A 19095-nucleotide genomic window follows, 5' to 3' on the forward strand; every position below is an offset into this window, starting at 1 on the left:
ATTTTCAGATTTAGATTAATTTTGAAGTCTGTAATTTCTTGCAGGACACCTTTTTCACAGGGAGTTAATGAGTACAGGATTCTACAGGGAAGAAAAATTTCAATAGTAAATATTTCCATAGAAATTATCACTTCTTTTTAAAGAGAGAGAGAGAGAGAGAGAGAGAGAGAGAGAGAATTTTTAATATTTATTTTTTAGTTTTCGGCAGACACAACATCTTTGTTTGTATGTGGTGCTGAGGATTGAACCCAGGCCGCACGCATGCCAGGCAAGCACGCTACTGCTTGAGCCACATCCCCAGTCCGAAATTATCACTTTTTCATAAAAAAAAATCTCTACAAAAATTCTTCAAAACGCCTTTTGAAACTCTTCTGGTTCTGGAACATATATGCAGGTAAACTCAGGCAGGCAGAATTTTATAATTAATTATTATAATCTCGTGTTTTATCAAAATATTTAAGTATAGAATTTTAATATTGTTTATATACTTTGGTACAAATATAAGCAGTGATTTTTCACTATTGTTGTCAGCATGCTGGAGATCAAACCCAGGACTGCATGTCTGCTAAGCAAGTGAGCTAGCAACACCACCAGGCTGAAAGCACTGAATATTAAGAAAATAAAGATCTTAAAAGTTGAAATGAAATAAAGATCTTAAAAGTTGAAATGAAGCTTCATTTGAAAGGCAAATGTGAAAAAATATAAGCTTTTTAAAATATGTGCTTCATTAATTTATATTATTTATATTAATTTTAATTTTTTTCTTATATTCATATTATTTGTAAAGATTTTATAATGTGTATTTATACAACAAATACTCTAAAATTCTTTATAAAAATTGACAAACCTATACTAAATGTCTATCTTTATTTTAGCCCCTTTTCATTTCCAACTTTTTTCCTAATGATTTAATGAGACACAGATTATAAGTTGGTTTTATCATAAAATCATGCCGAAGCAGTAAATAAGGGAACGTTTCCACTCCTCTGCCTGTTTTTGAAGGTTTTATGGGAGTGAAGATGGCTGGCTCCCTTTCTACAGAAATTTATGCATAACAACTTTTGTTTGTTCTCATTTGGATCAATTTTGTTTATTTCCATATCACAAAATTGTAAGAAGAAGAAAAAATCTATAACTAGATAATAATTTTTATTCTTTAATATCACAATTAAGTGCTGGAAGGATTTAAATTATACCATATAAGAATGAGATTTGCCACTGTTGCAATGTGCATCTTTCTGAGTTCAGACTTCAATGTGCCTTTTACCTGTACTCTACAACCCCAGATCACTCATTTCTTGACCACTGGCTTTCTCTGTTTTCACGTGAGAGACATGGAGGAAAATTAGAAAGAGTAAAAACTATGCTACTAGACAATAACTGCAGGCACTTATTTGAATGAGTATTCTATGTGAAGTATCATGATTGTCTTAATGATTCTTTATTCATTCAATATTCAATAAATATTTCTTCAGGATACACTTTGTGCTAGACACTCTGATAGAACTTTAATACATAATAATGGAAAAGACATCATTTTTTTCATCTAATAGATCTTATATTCTTGCTAGGAAGATAGCCTTTGTAAAAGCTGCACATAAAATATATGATTACACATTTTTGATATGTGCCAGGAATAAAAAGGACAGGGTGTATTAGAAACTTAAATTTGACTAGAGATTTAGGGGAATCCTGGTGAAGAAAGAAATATTTAAGATGCGACCCCTAGGATGAGTTAAGTGTTCTCCATGAACAAAGGATACGAATGGGTATTCCAAGCTGAGAAAAGGCTATTGTCAAAGTATTGGGAAAATTTGTTCCTGCGGAGAAGTGAGAAAAGGTCAGTGTAGCTGGAACATAGAGTATCTGAGCAGGGAATGAGAGTCAGTGCTCTGCCAGTCGTATTGGAATTTTACCTAAAATCCAATGGGAACTCATAGAAGCATTAAGCAGAGGAATGGTGTGTATCAATTTGCTTTGAAAAATACTACCTGGCTGCTATAGCTTGGGAAATGGATTATGAGGGAGAATAGAACATAGAGGCTTGTACAAGTAGTTGTACAGCTAAAATGAACCCAGAATGTGCTTATAGAAATAGATGTAGAAAAAAATAACGTAGATTCTAAACACATTTTGAAAGTGAAATACACAATATGGTCTTTGAATAGATGAGTTCAAGTAGAAAAAAACATTTATTGTAGTTTTCCTTTCCTATTCTTGACCACTCAATATCAGGCTCTGGTAACAAGAAAATTTTCCTATTGTAGCTTGAGGTAAACAAAATTAGAATAGCACCTGCTGCCTTTTCTCCCTTTATTTTCCTCCTATTCCAGAGAAGGTCCTGTTATGGTCCTAGAAAGTTTGTTTGGACAGATGTAACAGGTTATATATGCAATATTGGTGATCGTTCTTGGGCCACAGCTAACTGGGCTGGGTTCCAAGCAATGTCCCCATCAAAACAGAATGAAATGATTCATTTTTGATCTATGGGGACTATCTATGTGGGAAGAAAGTCCATAGTAGTAACTTCACTCAAGGCTCTGTCCTCTTAATATGTCCCATCCCTCTCTGTTCACCAGAAACATACTTGTTATTTTCTGATTTATCTGTTCCATAGTTGTAAACATCAGAAATATAGTTTTCATGAAAACAATGTAAGGATTTCAGAAACTGATTCCTAATCTATCATTTGATTGACAAATAAACAAGATGCCTCTGTTTCTAGCACTTATGCTGTCCAATCTTATAAGTTTGTAATTCCATTTACTATTGGCAGAATTCCTCTACTAGAGTTTAACCCTTATATGCACATAGAATAGACATTCATCACACTTGGTAGAAGATTAAATGAATTGTGCTTGTCAAAGATGACTAAGATAGAACAATGAGACAGAAATAAGTATGTGAAGAAGTAATAGATAGTATTTTATGTGTTTGTTGCTTTTTTGCAGTGCTGAGTGTTGAACCCAAGGCCTTGTGAATGCTAGGCAAATATTCTGCCAGTCCTATAAGTTTTCTTTGTTTATTTTCTCCACTTAATCATGATAAGAGTTGAGGGCAGTTAGAATTTCTAGCTCTGGTCCTTATAAAGATTGTGTTTCCTGGTCCTTTTAGAAACCATTACATTCTAACTTCAGACTATTCAAAGAAAAATCCTCATTCACTTTTTTTGAGATGAAGAATTTGGAACTGAGAAGTTGGGAGAAAGGATAAAATTCACACAGTTAATTATGAGGAAATGGGAATTATAATTCAAGCCATCTGGATTCTCATCTATTGGTCCTTCTAAACTGAACTCAATCAAGGTAGGAATTCTTTCTTTTTTCATCTGTGAGTTGGTGACTATATATTTTAGGGAAAAAATTATGGTCAAGACAAAAATTATTAGTCTTTTATGAGGTGGATAGTGCAATTGCCCCTGATTCAGAGATCAAGAAATTTGTTTTACAGCAACTAAGAAATTTGCACATAAATTATAAATGACAGAGAATTTGAGCCCTATTCTGTCCGAATCTAGATGTTGAACTTTTAACCATTCTACTAAACTAAAACACGAGAACTTTTATTTAACAATACTTAATTCCTATTATGTCAGAAATCCTGTCTGTTAAAATTGCAGCTCCAATGATTCTTACAATCTGAATAAATTTTAATCATCTCTTTATCTTTTAGATGATGAATTAAAGTAGTATTTTTTTTTCCAGAATTGCAACTTGAACTCAGTCATTTATACGTTAGGAAGGTGCTCTGCCACTGAACCACATTCCTAGAGTACTAATTTTTGAGGATGTTGAAAACATGTCATGTGAAGTCTTTTAGTTTTCTTTTTTTTCTAAGTTACCTTCACCCATCCTCAGTACCTTATCTGTCTTTTCAGAGGAAGACTTATACCAACTTCTTTCTACCATTATTTCTCCCATTTGCTAATTATTTTCCAAATCTTACATTTATACCTTTATCATGAGCATCTTCACCTTTTGCCATCTGTCTCCATTTCTCCTTAAAAATACAGTCCACTACTCTGCTAGTTCTTGAACTAACAACATTGTTGAAGGTTCATTTAACTCCCTGTCACTGATTACTCATATCCTGCTTCCACTTAGAATAATTTCAAGTTTACAGACTCATACTGAAAGTATTTCAAGTCACAATATCTTCCCAAGCAGCCCATAACTTCCAGGCTATTCTCTCTTTAACCTCACATGGTATACTAATATATTACAAATATCTTAAACCTTATGTTCAAATTATGACTCAAATTTTTTAACTCCATATCCCACTTTTATTGTGTGTGTATGTGTGTTGTGTGTATGTGTTTACATAAAATGATCCAAGTAATTCCCTGTGAAGTTTCTTTCCTGAAATCATCCCTTCTTTCTGAAATGACTCTCTACCAAACACACTAATTATCCATTATTCAAAGTACCCCATTACCATGTTCGTTTAATTAATTTATATCTGTTGCCTTCAATATGTACTTATTGCTATTTTTAAGGCTTTAAACAGATGTCTGTCCATTGTGTTTATTTAAAAATTGAGGACAGTATTTAATTTAGCAAGCCAAACTTTCTGATTTCAGAAGCAAATACAAAATACCTATGAAATTTTATGGCAACATGTATAACTCATAATCTTTTACCTTACTTATTATTAATATGGTACTTTATCATATATGCTTGGCAACCATGTTGTATATGGTTGTTATATGATAGGTTAAGGCATGGAAAATACTTCTGCAATGTGTTTTTTTTTTTTTATTTTGAATTCAAAATAGGAATGAATCCATGGAGATATGAAGCACATCACTATTTTAAATGTCGAAATAGAAGCAATGATCAGGCTCATCCTAATGACTTGGATATTTCCAAAAATAAGGTAATCACAACCCTAGTAAATATGGGGATAAATTAAAAGCTGACTAAATTCAACTATCTCCAGTCTTAGATACAAACGGATATTCTCATCTTTGAAACAAAGTGGTTCAAAAATGACTATCCATGAATGTTTGAGTTCCAATTTCTTATAAAACATCCCTGAAATTAATAGTCTTGACTAAAGGTACAGTGAGAAACTCTAAGTGGGAGGAGGAAACATCCCTGTCATCTTGAGTCATCATTTGGTCATAAGGTACTTATCTTTGTGACATTATCAAAAATGTGTTCTCTCTCTCTCTCTCGGATCATTTGAATCACCTCTTATATATGCTGTTATTTTTCAGGCTACAAGGAAAGTTCTGACTCAACTTCTTTCTTCAGTTTCCATCTATGAATAATGTTCTATGTTGAATTGCTAGATGAAATATAATTTAATATTTTTAGGCGATATTATATTTGTGAAATAGAATTTTTTCTTAAATTCTTATTCAAATACTTATTTACCTGTAATTTCCAATATGATTTTAAAAAATCTAAAGGCATACATTACAAATATGAGCAAAATTGAAGTATTCTGAAAGTAAGCACATACCCAAATTCTATATGCCTTGCCTGTCCTTTACCTCAATCCCTAGAAGTAGAAACAAGTAAGATTATAAAGCATAGCATTTTGCATTTATGCTTATACCTTATATACTTTATGTACATTAATTCAGGTGTTTCACTTGAGTATGATGCAGCAAGATAAACTTATCTGTGCATTTGATTTTTTTGTTGTTTGGCCTGTACCATATAGGAAATTCATGCAAGCACAAGTGATTGTAAGTTGCATACAAAAGATTATATTATAATATTAAAGCAAATATTTTTAATAACTATATTAAATCTTAAGACTAACTAGGATTTTATTCATTTCAAAAATATATAAGGTTAATGAAAAATGCATTCATTTCAGAAAAACCTGATGAGAAAATAAATTATTTAAATTGTCTTAGGATACCTTTATTCTTGAATCTGAGTTGTCAATTATTATATTTGACATAATAAGTTGAAGGTTAATATTTTAGAGTTATTTAATAAAGTTGAGTGTCAATAAATCTATAGCAGAGATTATTTCTTTCTTCATTAGGATATGTTTTATATAACAATTAAAGTGAATAAGCTGAGCAATTTACCTTTTCCAGACCTTCTTCCTTGAGACTAATCACATCCAAATCAAAATCTGTTCGTAAGCCATTGGTTTTGTTGAAAGTTATTCTGCCTGTGAGGCCTTCCCAATGAGCCTATTGAGGAAAGGGGGAAAAAAAGTTAATAAGTAAGTAAAGAAATAGAAGATAAAATGCTTGTCTATAAATACTAGGAAAATTATTATCAGCACTCCTCATAAATTTTCATTGCTGTAGATATATAGAATATTTTTATTTTATTCTGAAATTTGAAGGATATTTTTCATAAATAACATCCTCTAATTTCCGTATAAAATTTGTTTTAAAATTTTCATTTTATACAATTAATGTTTCTACTTACAACTCTTTTCTAAAAGAAATTTGATGATTATGCTTTAAGTAGCAAAAAGAATTTAGTCACTTATTATTATGACATATGAACTACTGGATATCTCACTGTGTATTACAGATATAACTGTTACGAACTACCAGTCCTAAATTAATTTAATATAAAAAGAAACTTATTACACTGAAAAGAAGTAAACCCCAGAAAACCTATATTAAACTTCAGTTATGCAATTTCCCCTTATAATAATTTCCCTTATTACTTTAATTCCTCCTAAGTAATTATTTTATACAAAGCTATAAGTGGGAAATGAGGCAGGAATACCATAACTTACTATGTAATGTGTTCACCCTTCCAAGGTGGGTATTATTTGCACTTTGTGTTGATATAAAATCTTTTCTTATTCTGTTTGTTACATAGGCCAAATTAATTGCTTTCCACTATTTTCATTTGGAAATAGCTTTGAAAAATACTTACACATGTATGAGAATTTTAAGTTATGCAAGGAAAAAATTGTAATCATAATGTTTAAAATAATAAATACCAATGCTCAAAAGAAATAAACTAAAAATAATAAAGGGTAATATTTCAATAAAGAATCCAAATGAATACCTTTATTAGAATATTTCTGAACCTTTGTGTTTCTCAGGAATTGTAAAATAGTCAAGCTAATAAATTATAAGTAAATATAATTATAATTTATACAAAAATAATATAAGTATATATGTGTATAGATAGATAGATAATCTCAACATGTCTTCACTAAAGTTAAACATGTATTAACTGGCTTAGGAAAAAAAAAAAAAAACCAGCCAGGTGCAGTGTGCATGTCTATAATCCCTGCATCTCAGGGGACTTAAGCAGGAGGATAGCAAGTTTGAGGCCAGCCTTAGCAACTTAGGCCTTAAAGTAACTTAGTGAGAATCTTTCTTAAAATAAAAAAAGTAAGAAGGACTAGGGATATAGTTCGGTAGTAAAGTGCCTCTGGGTTCAATTTCCAGTACCCTAATAAGAAAAAAAAATGTTTGCCCAATGTCTTCAAGACAAAAAATTTTAGATGGTTAGCAAAAATAGATGATATAAAAACATACAAATGAGTTAAGATCTATAGGAATAGAAGCAAAAAATAGTCAAACAAATCTGGAATAGAGAGACCATAAAAATGTAAACCAGATGAAATCATGGAACTAATAAAATTTTATCACAAATTCAAACTTGAACTTCTAACAAACAACCAAACCAGAAAAGAAAATATGATGAAAATATAATATGTAGAGTTCATAGGTTAAGACACACGAGTGGCTCAGGAGAAACAGCTTCTCCTGGGACTGAGCCCCGAGAGAAATTTCTCCTGTTTGTCCTCGTAAGGGGTTCTCAATTATACTCTACAAGAAATACAATGAGTGGAATGAAATACAACTCTTCTATGGCTGCTTGACACATGTCATGGTCTCAATACTTAAGTTCCAGGTTCAGAAAGATCAGTTCTTCAACTACTTCAACCCGTGGGCTATGAGGGAGCTATGTGAGCTCCTATGTGGGCTATGTGAGCCCTCTGGTGCTTGGTTTTGAACCTTAAGTAAATGCAAAGTGTGGAGCATCTAACAAACTTCATCTTTTTCTGGGGATGTTAATTCACTTATCTAAGGGTTTTATAAGAATCAGACAAGGGAAATTCATAGCTATTCTTTGCCAGGAATCTAGAGATTATTTTATTTATTTATGTATAATTATTTTATTACTGAATGATCCTATTTTACAGTGAGTAATTAATGATAAGATGAACTGATGATTTATTTAACCAATTAATGAAAATTCTTATACGGTAATACCTGTGATTTTTCATAACAAAGTTTAACAATCAGCTAAACTTTCATCTCTAAAATATATCCTGAGCCAACAAATGACTTTCTTTCATGATAGGAATAGCAGAAAGAATAGAAAGAAAATGTATTTGTGTGTGCACATATGTACAATCTTTAAGAATTTTCCACTTTTTTCTTACATCAGGCATGCTTGGTCTATAACTGTAATTGTCCCAATCTGAAATAATATATAATCATAAGGATGGTTATATTATACAGTATGAAGTAAATTTTGCATTTTTATGAGTCCATATGTTCTGTTTTATGTTAAATGTTAATATAATTAAAATAACTAGACATTATATTTCAGAACCATAAATCTAAAGAACTGCACTTTAAGCCTCACAAACTAGATATAATTTTAGTGTAGTTCAAATGACACTCATATTAAAAATGCATTTTATATCTTGTTGCCTAAAATATTAGCACTCTCTAAATTTCCATATGTCTACATAAATGAAAAGTTAACACACATAAAGATTCAGTCAGCTAAAAGTTAACAATATCATAAATTAAACTTTCATAGGTCACAGTCTTTCATGTTTACATCATCATAGATATTTTTATGGATATTCCACTTATGAATAATCAAAACAATATTTTTTTCATATTTTTTAGTAAAAATATTAATTTTGCTTGTTTCAGGGGAGAGGGGAAGTTTACTTTAAAAGATAAAAGTAAAATATCACCAGATAGAAAAACTTCAATAATTTTACTTCATTCACCTTGAGCACAGAAGTGATAAAGTAGAGTGCTTCTTGGACTTACCTCTTTAATTAGGCTCATGAAACGGGTCCCAAAGCGCCAAGGTTTGTGGCGATTACACTGCAAGGAGCTAACTGTCATCTGCGGAAACTGCTGGACTGCCACAGACACGACGTGCACAGCATCATACATTAGAGCAGCATCCGTCTGGAAGCAGAGGAAAATAAGTAAGTGTTAAGTACACCTGTGGAGCCTGAGGTACTTGGTTTGGAACTGGAGAAAAAGATGGAGTGAAAGAAATGCATATGCTTTTCCTTATACTGCATAGAAAACATTTTCTCCAGCATGCTATTCTCTAACTTAAGTTACTACATAGGCTCCATTAGAACAATACATGCACCCAGCATGATAACCCAGTTAGTTATTCTCCTTACATCCTTGTTGGAGTTGGAAATATTTGAAGACATTCATTAATTCCCTTTGTCTCTATTACACTTTACCTTCTACAAACACACACCCGTGTGCACACACAATGAATGTAATTGCTAACATTGTCAATGGTTAATTCACACATCACATAGGAAACAAAGTAAATAAGTAAGCAGTTCTATTGTATGGTAAGAAGAAAAGAGATTTTAAAGGAGATTCTCTCAAAAAAGCTTGCTAATATAAACCCTGATCTTTTCTCCAACTCAATTTTTCAAAGAGTTGTGGCTCAGAAATGATGCTATAGTTTTGAACATTAATACATTTATTAATCCCTTTTCAGGTAGCTAAGTTTAATCCCAGTGCTGTTGTCTTTTCTTGAAATTTCCATATGAATAAAAGTTCATTTGGCTTCTTAAGTAAAATGAATATGAATTCTACTGTGCTGCACCTGCTCAAATTACCAAGTACCTTAGAGGCTGATGGTGAAAAATAAAATGTTTATAAGTCACAATAAACCTGGGGCTCAGAGGCTCAACAACTGTCAAGTGCTATGTTAAACGAATCCTCACATTGTTTGACAGATCCATGTCAGATTCACTACCTACAGAAGGGGGTCATATGAGAGGGTACCAATGAACTTTGAGCCATCTGTTTAGCATGCTTTAGAATAAAAACAGGTGTTTTTTTCTTTCATTCACACAAATAGTGAGCTGTAAAAATGAATTTCAAAAGGAATAGAAATCCTTTAGATTATAGTGTTTTACGCAATACAAAATAAAAGAAGTACACATAGTAGCTTTCATGGACATGGATCCTAGGGAGTTTTACCACATGAAATAAGATGGCTAAAGAGCACAATGGAATGACAGAACATAATAATACTCTTTTATACTTCTTAAGTCTTTAAGGAATATAACTCAAATTCATAACATTCATTTTATAAATACTAACTGACTAAGTTCATATATCCTGGCTGAATAGTAAAAATTAGTGTCATAGAGCAAATTAATACGGGCATATAATAGTAGTCTAAGGATTAGATTAATAGTTGTCTAACAGTTGTTGTTAGCCTGACTTAGAATTCAAATAATGTATATTATATCACAAAGGTAGTCACAAAAATAGTTATCAAAATATGAAAGATACATTTTGGTCTCAAAATTAAATGAATTTTTTAAATGTATCACTGTTAACAAGAGTATGAAGAAATGACTTCTTTCAGATATCATTGAAAAGTTTCACAATTTCACAATATCACCACAAAGGAGTCTTTAAAATATACATGTTGATTCTAATCTGGAAATTTCCCTAAGAAAGTTCAGAGATAAGAATCAACTGTATTTATATTCATTGTTTTTAAAAGTCTCACAGAAAATCTTTAAAAATTGAAAGCATAAAGTACTTTTTTTTTGCATCACAACACCATAAAACCAGAAATGAATAACAAAATAATTAGAAACCATGAAAAAATGGAAACAAAACAGCTTACTCCTAATAGATCAAGAAAGAAATTAAGAGAGAAAATAAAGTAAAATTTCTTGAAAAAAAATTGAAGAGACAAAACATATTAAAAAACATGAAATATAGTAAAAGCTGTAAGAAGAGGTTTATAGGAATCAATGCCTACATCAAAAAGGCAGAAAGATTTCTAATAAACAATGTATCACTATACTTAAAAAAATTGGAAAAGCAAGAACAAATCAAACCCACCACTAGCAGAAGGAAAGAAATAAGAAAAACCAGAGCAGAGATAAATGAAATATAGAGTTTTAAAATAATACAAATATCAACAAAAAAGTTGTTTTTTTAATAGATAAACAAAACTGACAAACCATTAGCTAGACTAAAAGAAGACTCAAATCAGAGATGAACAAGGATGCATTCCACTGACTGCAAAGGAACACAAAGATCATCAGAAATTATTAGGGACAAATATATACTAACAACTTTGAAAAACTGAAAGAAATAAACAATTTCCTAGATATATACAGTTTAACAATATTGATTTATGAAGAAATATAGACTGAAAACATCAGCAATAAAAAGTTTCCCATCAAAGAACAGTACAGAAACAGATGGTTTCACTGCTGAAATCTACCAAACACTTAAACAAGAGGAGAAAATTCTTCCAAATTTTTTCAAGGAGGCCAGCATCACCCTGATACTAAAACCAGACAACACAACAAAAAAGAAAGCTGCAGGCCAAAATCCTTGATGAACATGGATTTAAAAATGCTAGAAAGCTGAATCCAACAGCACATTTAAAAGATTACCTCAGGGATTCAATATGGTTGAACAAAGACATAAACCATATGATCATCTTAATAGATGAGGAAAGAGTATTTGATAAAATTCAACAACCTTTGATGATAAGAACACTGAACAAATTAGGATTAGGAACATACTTCAACATAATAAAGGATATTTAAAACAAGCCAACAGTTCACATCATATTGAACTTGGAAAACTTAAAGCATTGTATTTAAGATATGCAGCTCATTAAAATAAATTAGTTAATTAATAGTATTTTTTTTAAAAAAAAGGTATGGATGCCCACTTTCACCAGTTTTATTCAACATAGTGATGGAAGTCCTAGCCTGAAGAATTAAGTAAGAGAATGAAATTGAGGGACTCCAAATAGAAAAGGAAGAAGTCAAATTATCATTGCTTATAGATGACAGAATTTTATATGTAAAAAACACAAAGACTGCACTAAAAATATTAAAAATAATGAAAAAATTGAGCAAACTAGCAGGATATACAAAAATCTACATACAAACAAATTGCATTACTATGCAGCATTAGTGAATTATCTTAAAAAATCAAGAAAGCAATCCATTTTTTAATATCTACCAAAAAATAAAATAGCTAGCAATAAATTTCATCTAAGAGGTGAAACATCTTTACAATATAACTATAAAACATTGTTGGAAAAATTGAAGAAGACACAAATAAATGGAAAGATATCCTGTGTTCATGGATTGTTAGAATCAATATTGCTAAAATGTTTATAAAACTTAAAACAATCTGCAATTTCATGCAACCCTATCAAAATGCCCATGATTTTCTTCATGGAACTAGGAAGGACAATCCTAAAATTTGTTTGGAACCACAAAAAAACCCTGGACAGACAAAATAACCTAGAGGAAAAAAAGAAAGAAAGAAAGAAAGAAAGGAAGGAACAAGGAAGGAAGGAAGGAAAGTATGAGGCATCATAATATCTGAATTGCAAACATACTGAAAAGCTATTTTAATCCAAACAGAGTGGTGTTGGCTTAAAAACAGGCATAAAAATTAATGGAACAGAATAAAAAAACTAGAAGTCTGTGCATGTACAGTCAAATGATTTTTGACAAAGTGCTAAAAACATGAAATGGAGAAAACAGTATTTTTGATGATTGGTTCTGGAAAAATTGGATATCTACATGCAGAATGAAACTAGGCTCCCATCATCAGTTACAAAAATCAACTCAAACTGGATAAAGATCTTCAATGTAACTAAAAACTGGAAATACTGGAAGAAAACATAGTGGAAATGCTTCAGGACATTTTAGTGGGAAAAAAGTTTTGGTAAAACCCCCCAAATCACAGGAAACAAAAGTAAATCGACAATGGAATTCATAAAACTAAAGCTTCTGCAAAACAAAGCAAACATCAATGACCTACAGAATGGTAGAAAATATTTGTAGTATGTAAGTCTGACAAGGGGTTAATATGCAGAATACTTAAGGAACACCAAAAGCTCTATTGCCAAAAAAAAAGGATTAAAAATTAATTTAAAAATTGACAATAGATATGAATAAACATTACTAAAAAGATATACAAATGACCATCATGTACATGAAAAATGTTCAACTTCATTAATCATCAGGTAAATAAATGCAAATCAAACCACAATGAGATATCAACTCACTCCAGTAAGAATGCTGTCAAAAAGACTAATATGCTGGTTAGGATGTGGAGAAAAGGGAACCCTTGTACACTGTTGATGGAGATGTAAGTTAGTAAAGCCATCATGGAAAACAGTATGGAAATTCTTTAAAAAATTAAAAATAGAACCATCACATGATCTAGCAATCCCATCAATGGATATATACCCAAAAGAAACAAAGTAGGTCATTTAGAAAGTCAGCAACATTCATCAGGGACAATTTCATTCATGGAGAAGATTTCTGAGAGTCAAACATAATGGGTTTAGGGAACTACATTTAAAGAAATTTAGAAACAGAAAATGCAAATAAGTATATATACATGGACCCACACATGTGTCTATATATATGTGCATATATACTAGAGTCACACCATGCTTTGATAACTGGTAGTTTGATTTCTAAAAATTTTAAGCCTTCTTATAAGTGACAGCATGTAGATAGTAAACCTTTGAAGATGTACCTTTGCATATCAAAGATTATTATGTTAAAATATTACTTGGTTCAAGAGAAGTTGAAGTGAAACACAATTTAAATTTCAAGTATGGTTAGGAAAGACCCAGTCATAGACCTACATTCCCAATCACTGGCTCTCAGGAACAGCCAGCCACACTCTCTTCAGAAATTCTTGTTGCCACTGACTATGACTACGTATTAGTAAAATATCATCACTATAAAGATAAAAAAGGAATGACCTACAGATGATCATACAAAATCTAGTAATGGAGTTAAACAGAGGCCCAAAAATGATCAGAGAAAACTAATTTTCAAAATAAAATAAAATATGAAATAGAGAAACCAAAGGCAACAAATACATATTAGACTGCAAGAAGAAATTACAGCAGAATGTAACTCAAAGAAATCCTGACCCCAGCAGGATGCAAGATTAGTTCAAAAGTACAAAATTAATTTAAAAACTAACATTTGTAATCTTTATTTCATGAATGTCAGAGGAAGACTAATTCTTAACTCCTCATAATACCATGTTTCTCAAAGCCCCTCTTCTACGCTCTAGTTTCCTTGCTCAGAAGAAGATTTTCTGCTGCTCAGAAGATTTTCAAAAGGCAAAGACCCTGGAGTGTCTTTCAACCTTGAGCTTAAAATCCCAAGATTTTACTCTTACTCCCAAATCTAGAGGTTTATTTGCTTTTGATAAATCTTCACCCTCTCATATTGACTCTATAATCATTTGCCCTGACTTTTGTCTTGACAAATAACAGGAGGAAAGAAAAGGAGGGTGAAACAGAGAAGTAGAAATGTGAGGAGAATCAGGTTAAATTATTTTGTCTTTACTTTAATAACATTGTTATTACTATTAAGTAACATTGATTGCTTTATGCTGCACACCTGTGATTACATGCATTATATCATTTATTTCTCACAAAGACCATATATTTTAAAATTATTATTATCATACAATAAGATACTGAAGCTTAGGAAGATTAAAGTAATCTTCTCTCAAGTTCTCATCATGAAAATATTGGCAGAAAGGAGACTCAGGCAAAGCTTAATTCTTACAACCTCTCTCTGAGGATCTTAACACACTGCCTCCCACAGGCCTTAGTTCCAACAAGTCTATAAAGGTGGCAAAGGAGGAGAAGCAGAGAGGGAAGGTATTATGTTTGGGGAGTGCTCTGATGAGAACCATACAATTATGATTCCCACTGAGGGTGTGTTTCTGAGATGGGACTGAAAATTAAAGTTAAATTGGTTCCCCAGTCAGTGTTGTTTTTTGTTTTTTTTGTTTTGTTTTGTTTTGTTTTGTTTTTTTTTTACATATCAGAGCTACTCTAAAAAGTACTCAAGGGTTAAAAAAGTAAAAATTGTAATTTCATGAATTGCGTTAAAATCGAAATATGTGAACAATTTGGTTATTGAAGCCCATGTAAGGTGAACGTATAAATCTGTAGTCATTTGCATCCTAAACTACAAAGTCAAAATCTGAGTTTGGGGATGAAGCTTGATCATCAATGAAGACCAGACAATCCACCCCATTTTCTCTCTTTGAATTATAGTTAATCATATACACATTTGAATTATAATTACATATGTATGTATGTATGCATGATAGATATAGATACAGATATAGATAGACAGACAGATAGATAGATAGATATACACTTACTTGAATGTTAGAATAGTTGTACACCCTGGTAGTACATCCCAGAAGTACAGATCAGGTAGGTAGAGACAGAGCTAAACAGCACAGAACTTAGTGTAAAGCTCCATAGTTCATTTCTAGTTCACACATCTGTCATTTGTATTGGGAACCATCCCAAGATCCTACCTCAGAATAGATTGGAATTGGAGCTTTATTTTCCTTTCCAAAATAAATTACTTAGTAGACAAAGAATGTCAGTAAAAAATTTGTTTTGAAAATCTTTAAAATTGTGCAATGGTATCCTACACATTTCAGTAGAACTAATGTGATTTTTCTAAGTGTGTTGCTTGAAAAGACCATGAGAAATGCCTGCAAATATGAGCTAATCTTCTCACTAAGTTATTGCTGAATTTATCTTATACTTAATCTAATTATTTTCAGGAATGGAATGTGTAACAGATGCAGGTGTGTAAGGGACAAATGTTAAATTCTATGGCTAAGTAATTGCAATAGAAATTGGTTTATTCACCCAGTGACATTTCATCAAATCTCAAGTAGCTTTTATTTGCATAAAGCATGAAGAAAACATAATCAATCAATTCTGACCTACATACAAACATAGAAGAGAACACTGGTACATAAAATTTTTCAAATATACTAAAGATTCCTCCTAGTGAAAATCAATCAAAGCATTTTTTCTTTCTCATGGGGAGGCATTCTTTCAGAATGTTTTTGTCCCTTAAGTAGCATGACTTTGGGGTACCCCAATTTGATATTGACTGGGAGAACTTATAACACAGCATTTTCAACATTATTTTCTCTATTGTTCCAGTTGAGGTTACATTTGTATTAATAAGTCATTCTTTGTTTAAGGCTTCTTACATAGCAGAGATCTTCTATTCTAAAAACTCACCCAATATTGTATGTAATAATGTACTTTAAAATAATAACTCTTAATAGTAACTGTGATGTGTATTCACATCATGATTATAGTTATGGTTTCATATATGTATATTGCATACAAGTATGTCAAAACTTACCAAACTGTAATTTTAATATGGGAAATTTAAAGAATGTACTTTGTACTCCAATACAGCTGCTAAAAATCAAAGCATTATTATGCATTTTTCTTGGAAAATGATCAATATTTTTAATTTTATCCTATATGCATCTAAATCCTTCCCATTTAGGCATTACTGATCTACATCTTCTTTCTTACACATTTAAATTTTAATAAAATTCTTTTTTAAACTTTCTGTTTTCCATTCCAGACCATAAGCATTTTTTAATGGTAACAATATCTAGTTTATAATACTCAAGCAATATTCCATGTATTGCCTTACTAGTAATAAGTATATAAAAGCATTTTTAAAATAAAAACATGAATTTAACAAGATTTAATTTAAAGAGTGAAAAAAATAGGTATTAGTGAGCTCAGAATAACAATTGTGCTTTGCTATCTAGCTAGAATGTATTACCTCCCAGAGGTACAGTGAACCAAATCTGCCAGCAGCTCTAACCCGGGAGGAATGTGAGTGCAGCCTCTGCCCCATTTCTAAATGAATTTATAGTAACAGTTCTGTGAACACATTTATCTTTCCATTAAATAAGTGCAGGCAGGTCTCCTTTGAGATCTGAATGCTAGCTGGCAGGTGGCAGATCCATTCTGGAACTCCTACGTCTCAGATTTTGCTCATTTCTGAATTTCCATCTGAGATACAGTACATAGCACAAAGAGATGCATGTCTAATACATGGGAAAAAAGTTTATGATTCTGGCTCATTCATTGACTTCATTTTTAAACAAAACAAATAATACATATTTCTTTAAAAATTCATTTTGCCTTGTTTCCTCATTTTATAGTTGGAAATATAAATGATGATCTGCTATAGCTCTTTCTTGCTGGAAACACCACTTTCAAAAACCAGATAGTTTCAGAAGAAAAATAACTATAAATGTTGATTCTTCAATTAGAAGATACAGACATTAATACTGATGGGCAAAGGGGTGGATACAGACGTGGAATGCCCCCTTGCACAGTCAGCAGAAGCCTAAAGGAGAGGGAGAATCATACACTTTTCTGAGCAAGAGGGAGGAGGTCACACCTGGAAGGCAAGCTGGCGTTCACTCATTCAGCTGGCACACTGCACTTAGCCCTGTGCCCACACAAAACAAGAGCATGGTAGCTGCTAACTGAAGTGAGGGACTGATGAAGAAATGCCCTTAGAACCAATGGGGAGACAATTGTCAGAGACAATTCTCACAGTTACACTGCAGCTGCCATTATGCATTCACTGTTGCCAGCTCTTTGTACCACTCTAAAACTGAGTGCTTTACCAGCAGCTGTGTGGACTGCACAGACTGCATGAGATAATACATTAAAGCAGTTTGCACAATTCCTGGCCCATGGTCCATAGGCAGGTGTTCAACGATGATGGTGATGATCACCAGAAGACTGGTAATCTCTTCAAGATGGATATGGTCCAAAACAAAGAACTGGTTTAGAAAGTATAATGCTTCAACTCTTCTGCACCCACTTTTAGCCTAAATGAGTGAACAGGCTTCATGCTGATCAAGAAAACAGATCAGGTTCTAGAAAAAGAAGAAGAAGGAGGAAATTACCATATAACACCTTGATCCCTATAAAATGTGGTTTGTGCATATACCAAAATTCAGTTGAGGTCAGAGCTAAAAAACTTTTGAATACACATTGGTTACTGACGATTTAGAATTTAAGAATAAAGATAAATAGCAAAATATCATAGTGTTTTGTGTTTAATAAACAATGTGCTGCTATTGGAAAATAATTTCATACCAGCAGTGTAAACTGGGACAAGTGTCACTCATTTTTTTTTTTTTTTACATTCCAGTTTCCTCATGTATAAAAAGGAAAGAATTGAACCAGGTTGATTGTAAGATGTCCTGTGATTTTCATTCATAGTCCTAGGAAATCCACATTTTATTCTGATTTTATATTGCTCTTTATATTTCAACTGTTACCATTACCTGACTTCCCACTATAATTCTTAATGCTTTACGTGCTTGTCTAATAATGTTTTGCGTCAACATTTCATGAAAATAAGGGAAATCAAAGGTCACTTTTCTTCCATCATTGTCAGTGTTCATACTTCCCCCAATTTCTTCCAGGACTAAACCTGCTGATATTTATATTAGAGACTGTTCTTTGGTGTGACTTTATCATTGTTAACATTCTCACCTACATTAAAACTCTCCCTGGCCTCCCTACTCTGAAAAGGAATACTAAAATCCTTTCTTCCCTACCTAAAGTAATTCCCTAATACTCAGTATTTTACCTTCTTTTGATTCCTCTCTCATAGTAAGATGCTGCATCTGCCTATGCTTCATGATGTTGAACAATCAGAGTGATTTCTGTTTTGTAGATTAGTTGAATTAAAGGAAATTCCAGAAGTTCCATGATGAAAGATCTTTAAAAACAGTATGGATTTTTGTCTCTACCTGCATCAAATTGGTATCTGTGAGGTCTGAAACGGATAAGAAACTTAAAAGAAAATTAAAGAAAAGGAGTGGGGGATAAAAATAGAATAGTTTTATATGAGAATAAATGAGAAAAATTAGAAAGAAAATTCAAAATGAGCCATGTGCTGAACATCCATGAAGGAGACAGACCTGGATGAATGACAGTCATTGATGGAATTCAA

The 19095-nt window shown here is 31.9% G+C and overlaps 1 protein-coding gene across 2 annotated transcripts in view; it reads right to left on the bottom strand.

Annotated features, from left to right (window-relative positions):
• Grik2 (glutamate ionotropic receptor kainate type subunit 2) overlaps nt 1-19095 on the bottom strand; it is a 645182-nt gene that overhangs the window by 291043 nt on the left and 335044 nt on the right. For both annotated transcript variants that reach the window (XM_076859896.2, XM_076859897.2), the window contains exons 7-8: nt 9020-9163; nt 6050-6157 (exon numbers count right to left, since the gene is read on the bottom strand). In XM_076859896.2, coding sequence (XP_076716011.2) covers nt 6050-6157; nt 9020-9163 — 252 coding nt within the window. The remainder of the gene's footprint in view (nt 1-6049; nt 6158-9019; nt 9164-19095) is intronic.

This window comes from Callospermophilus lateralis, chromosome 6, assembly GCF_048772815.1.
Source record: "Callospermophilus lateralis isolate mCalLat2 chromosome 6, mCalLat2.hap1, whole genome shotgun sequence".
In the NCBI taxonomy this organism is placed as follows: Eukaryota; Metazoa; Chordata; class Mammalia; order Rodentia; family Sciuridae; genus Callospermophilus; species Callospermophilus lateralis.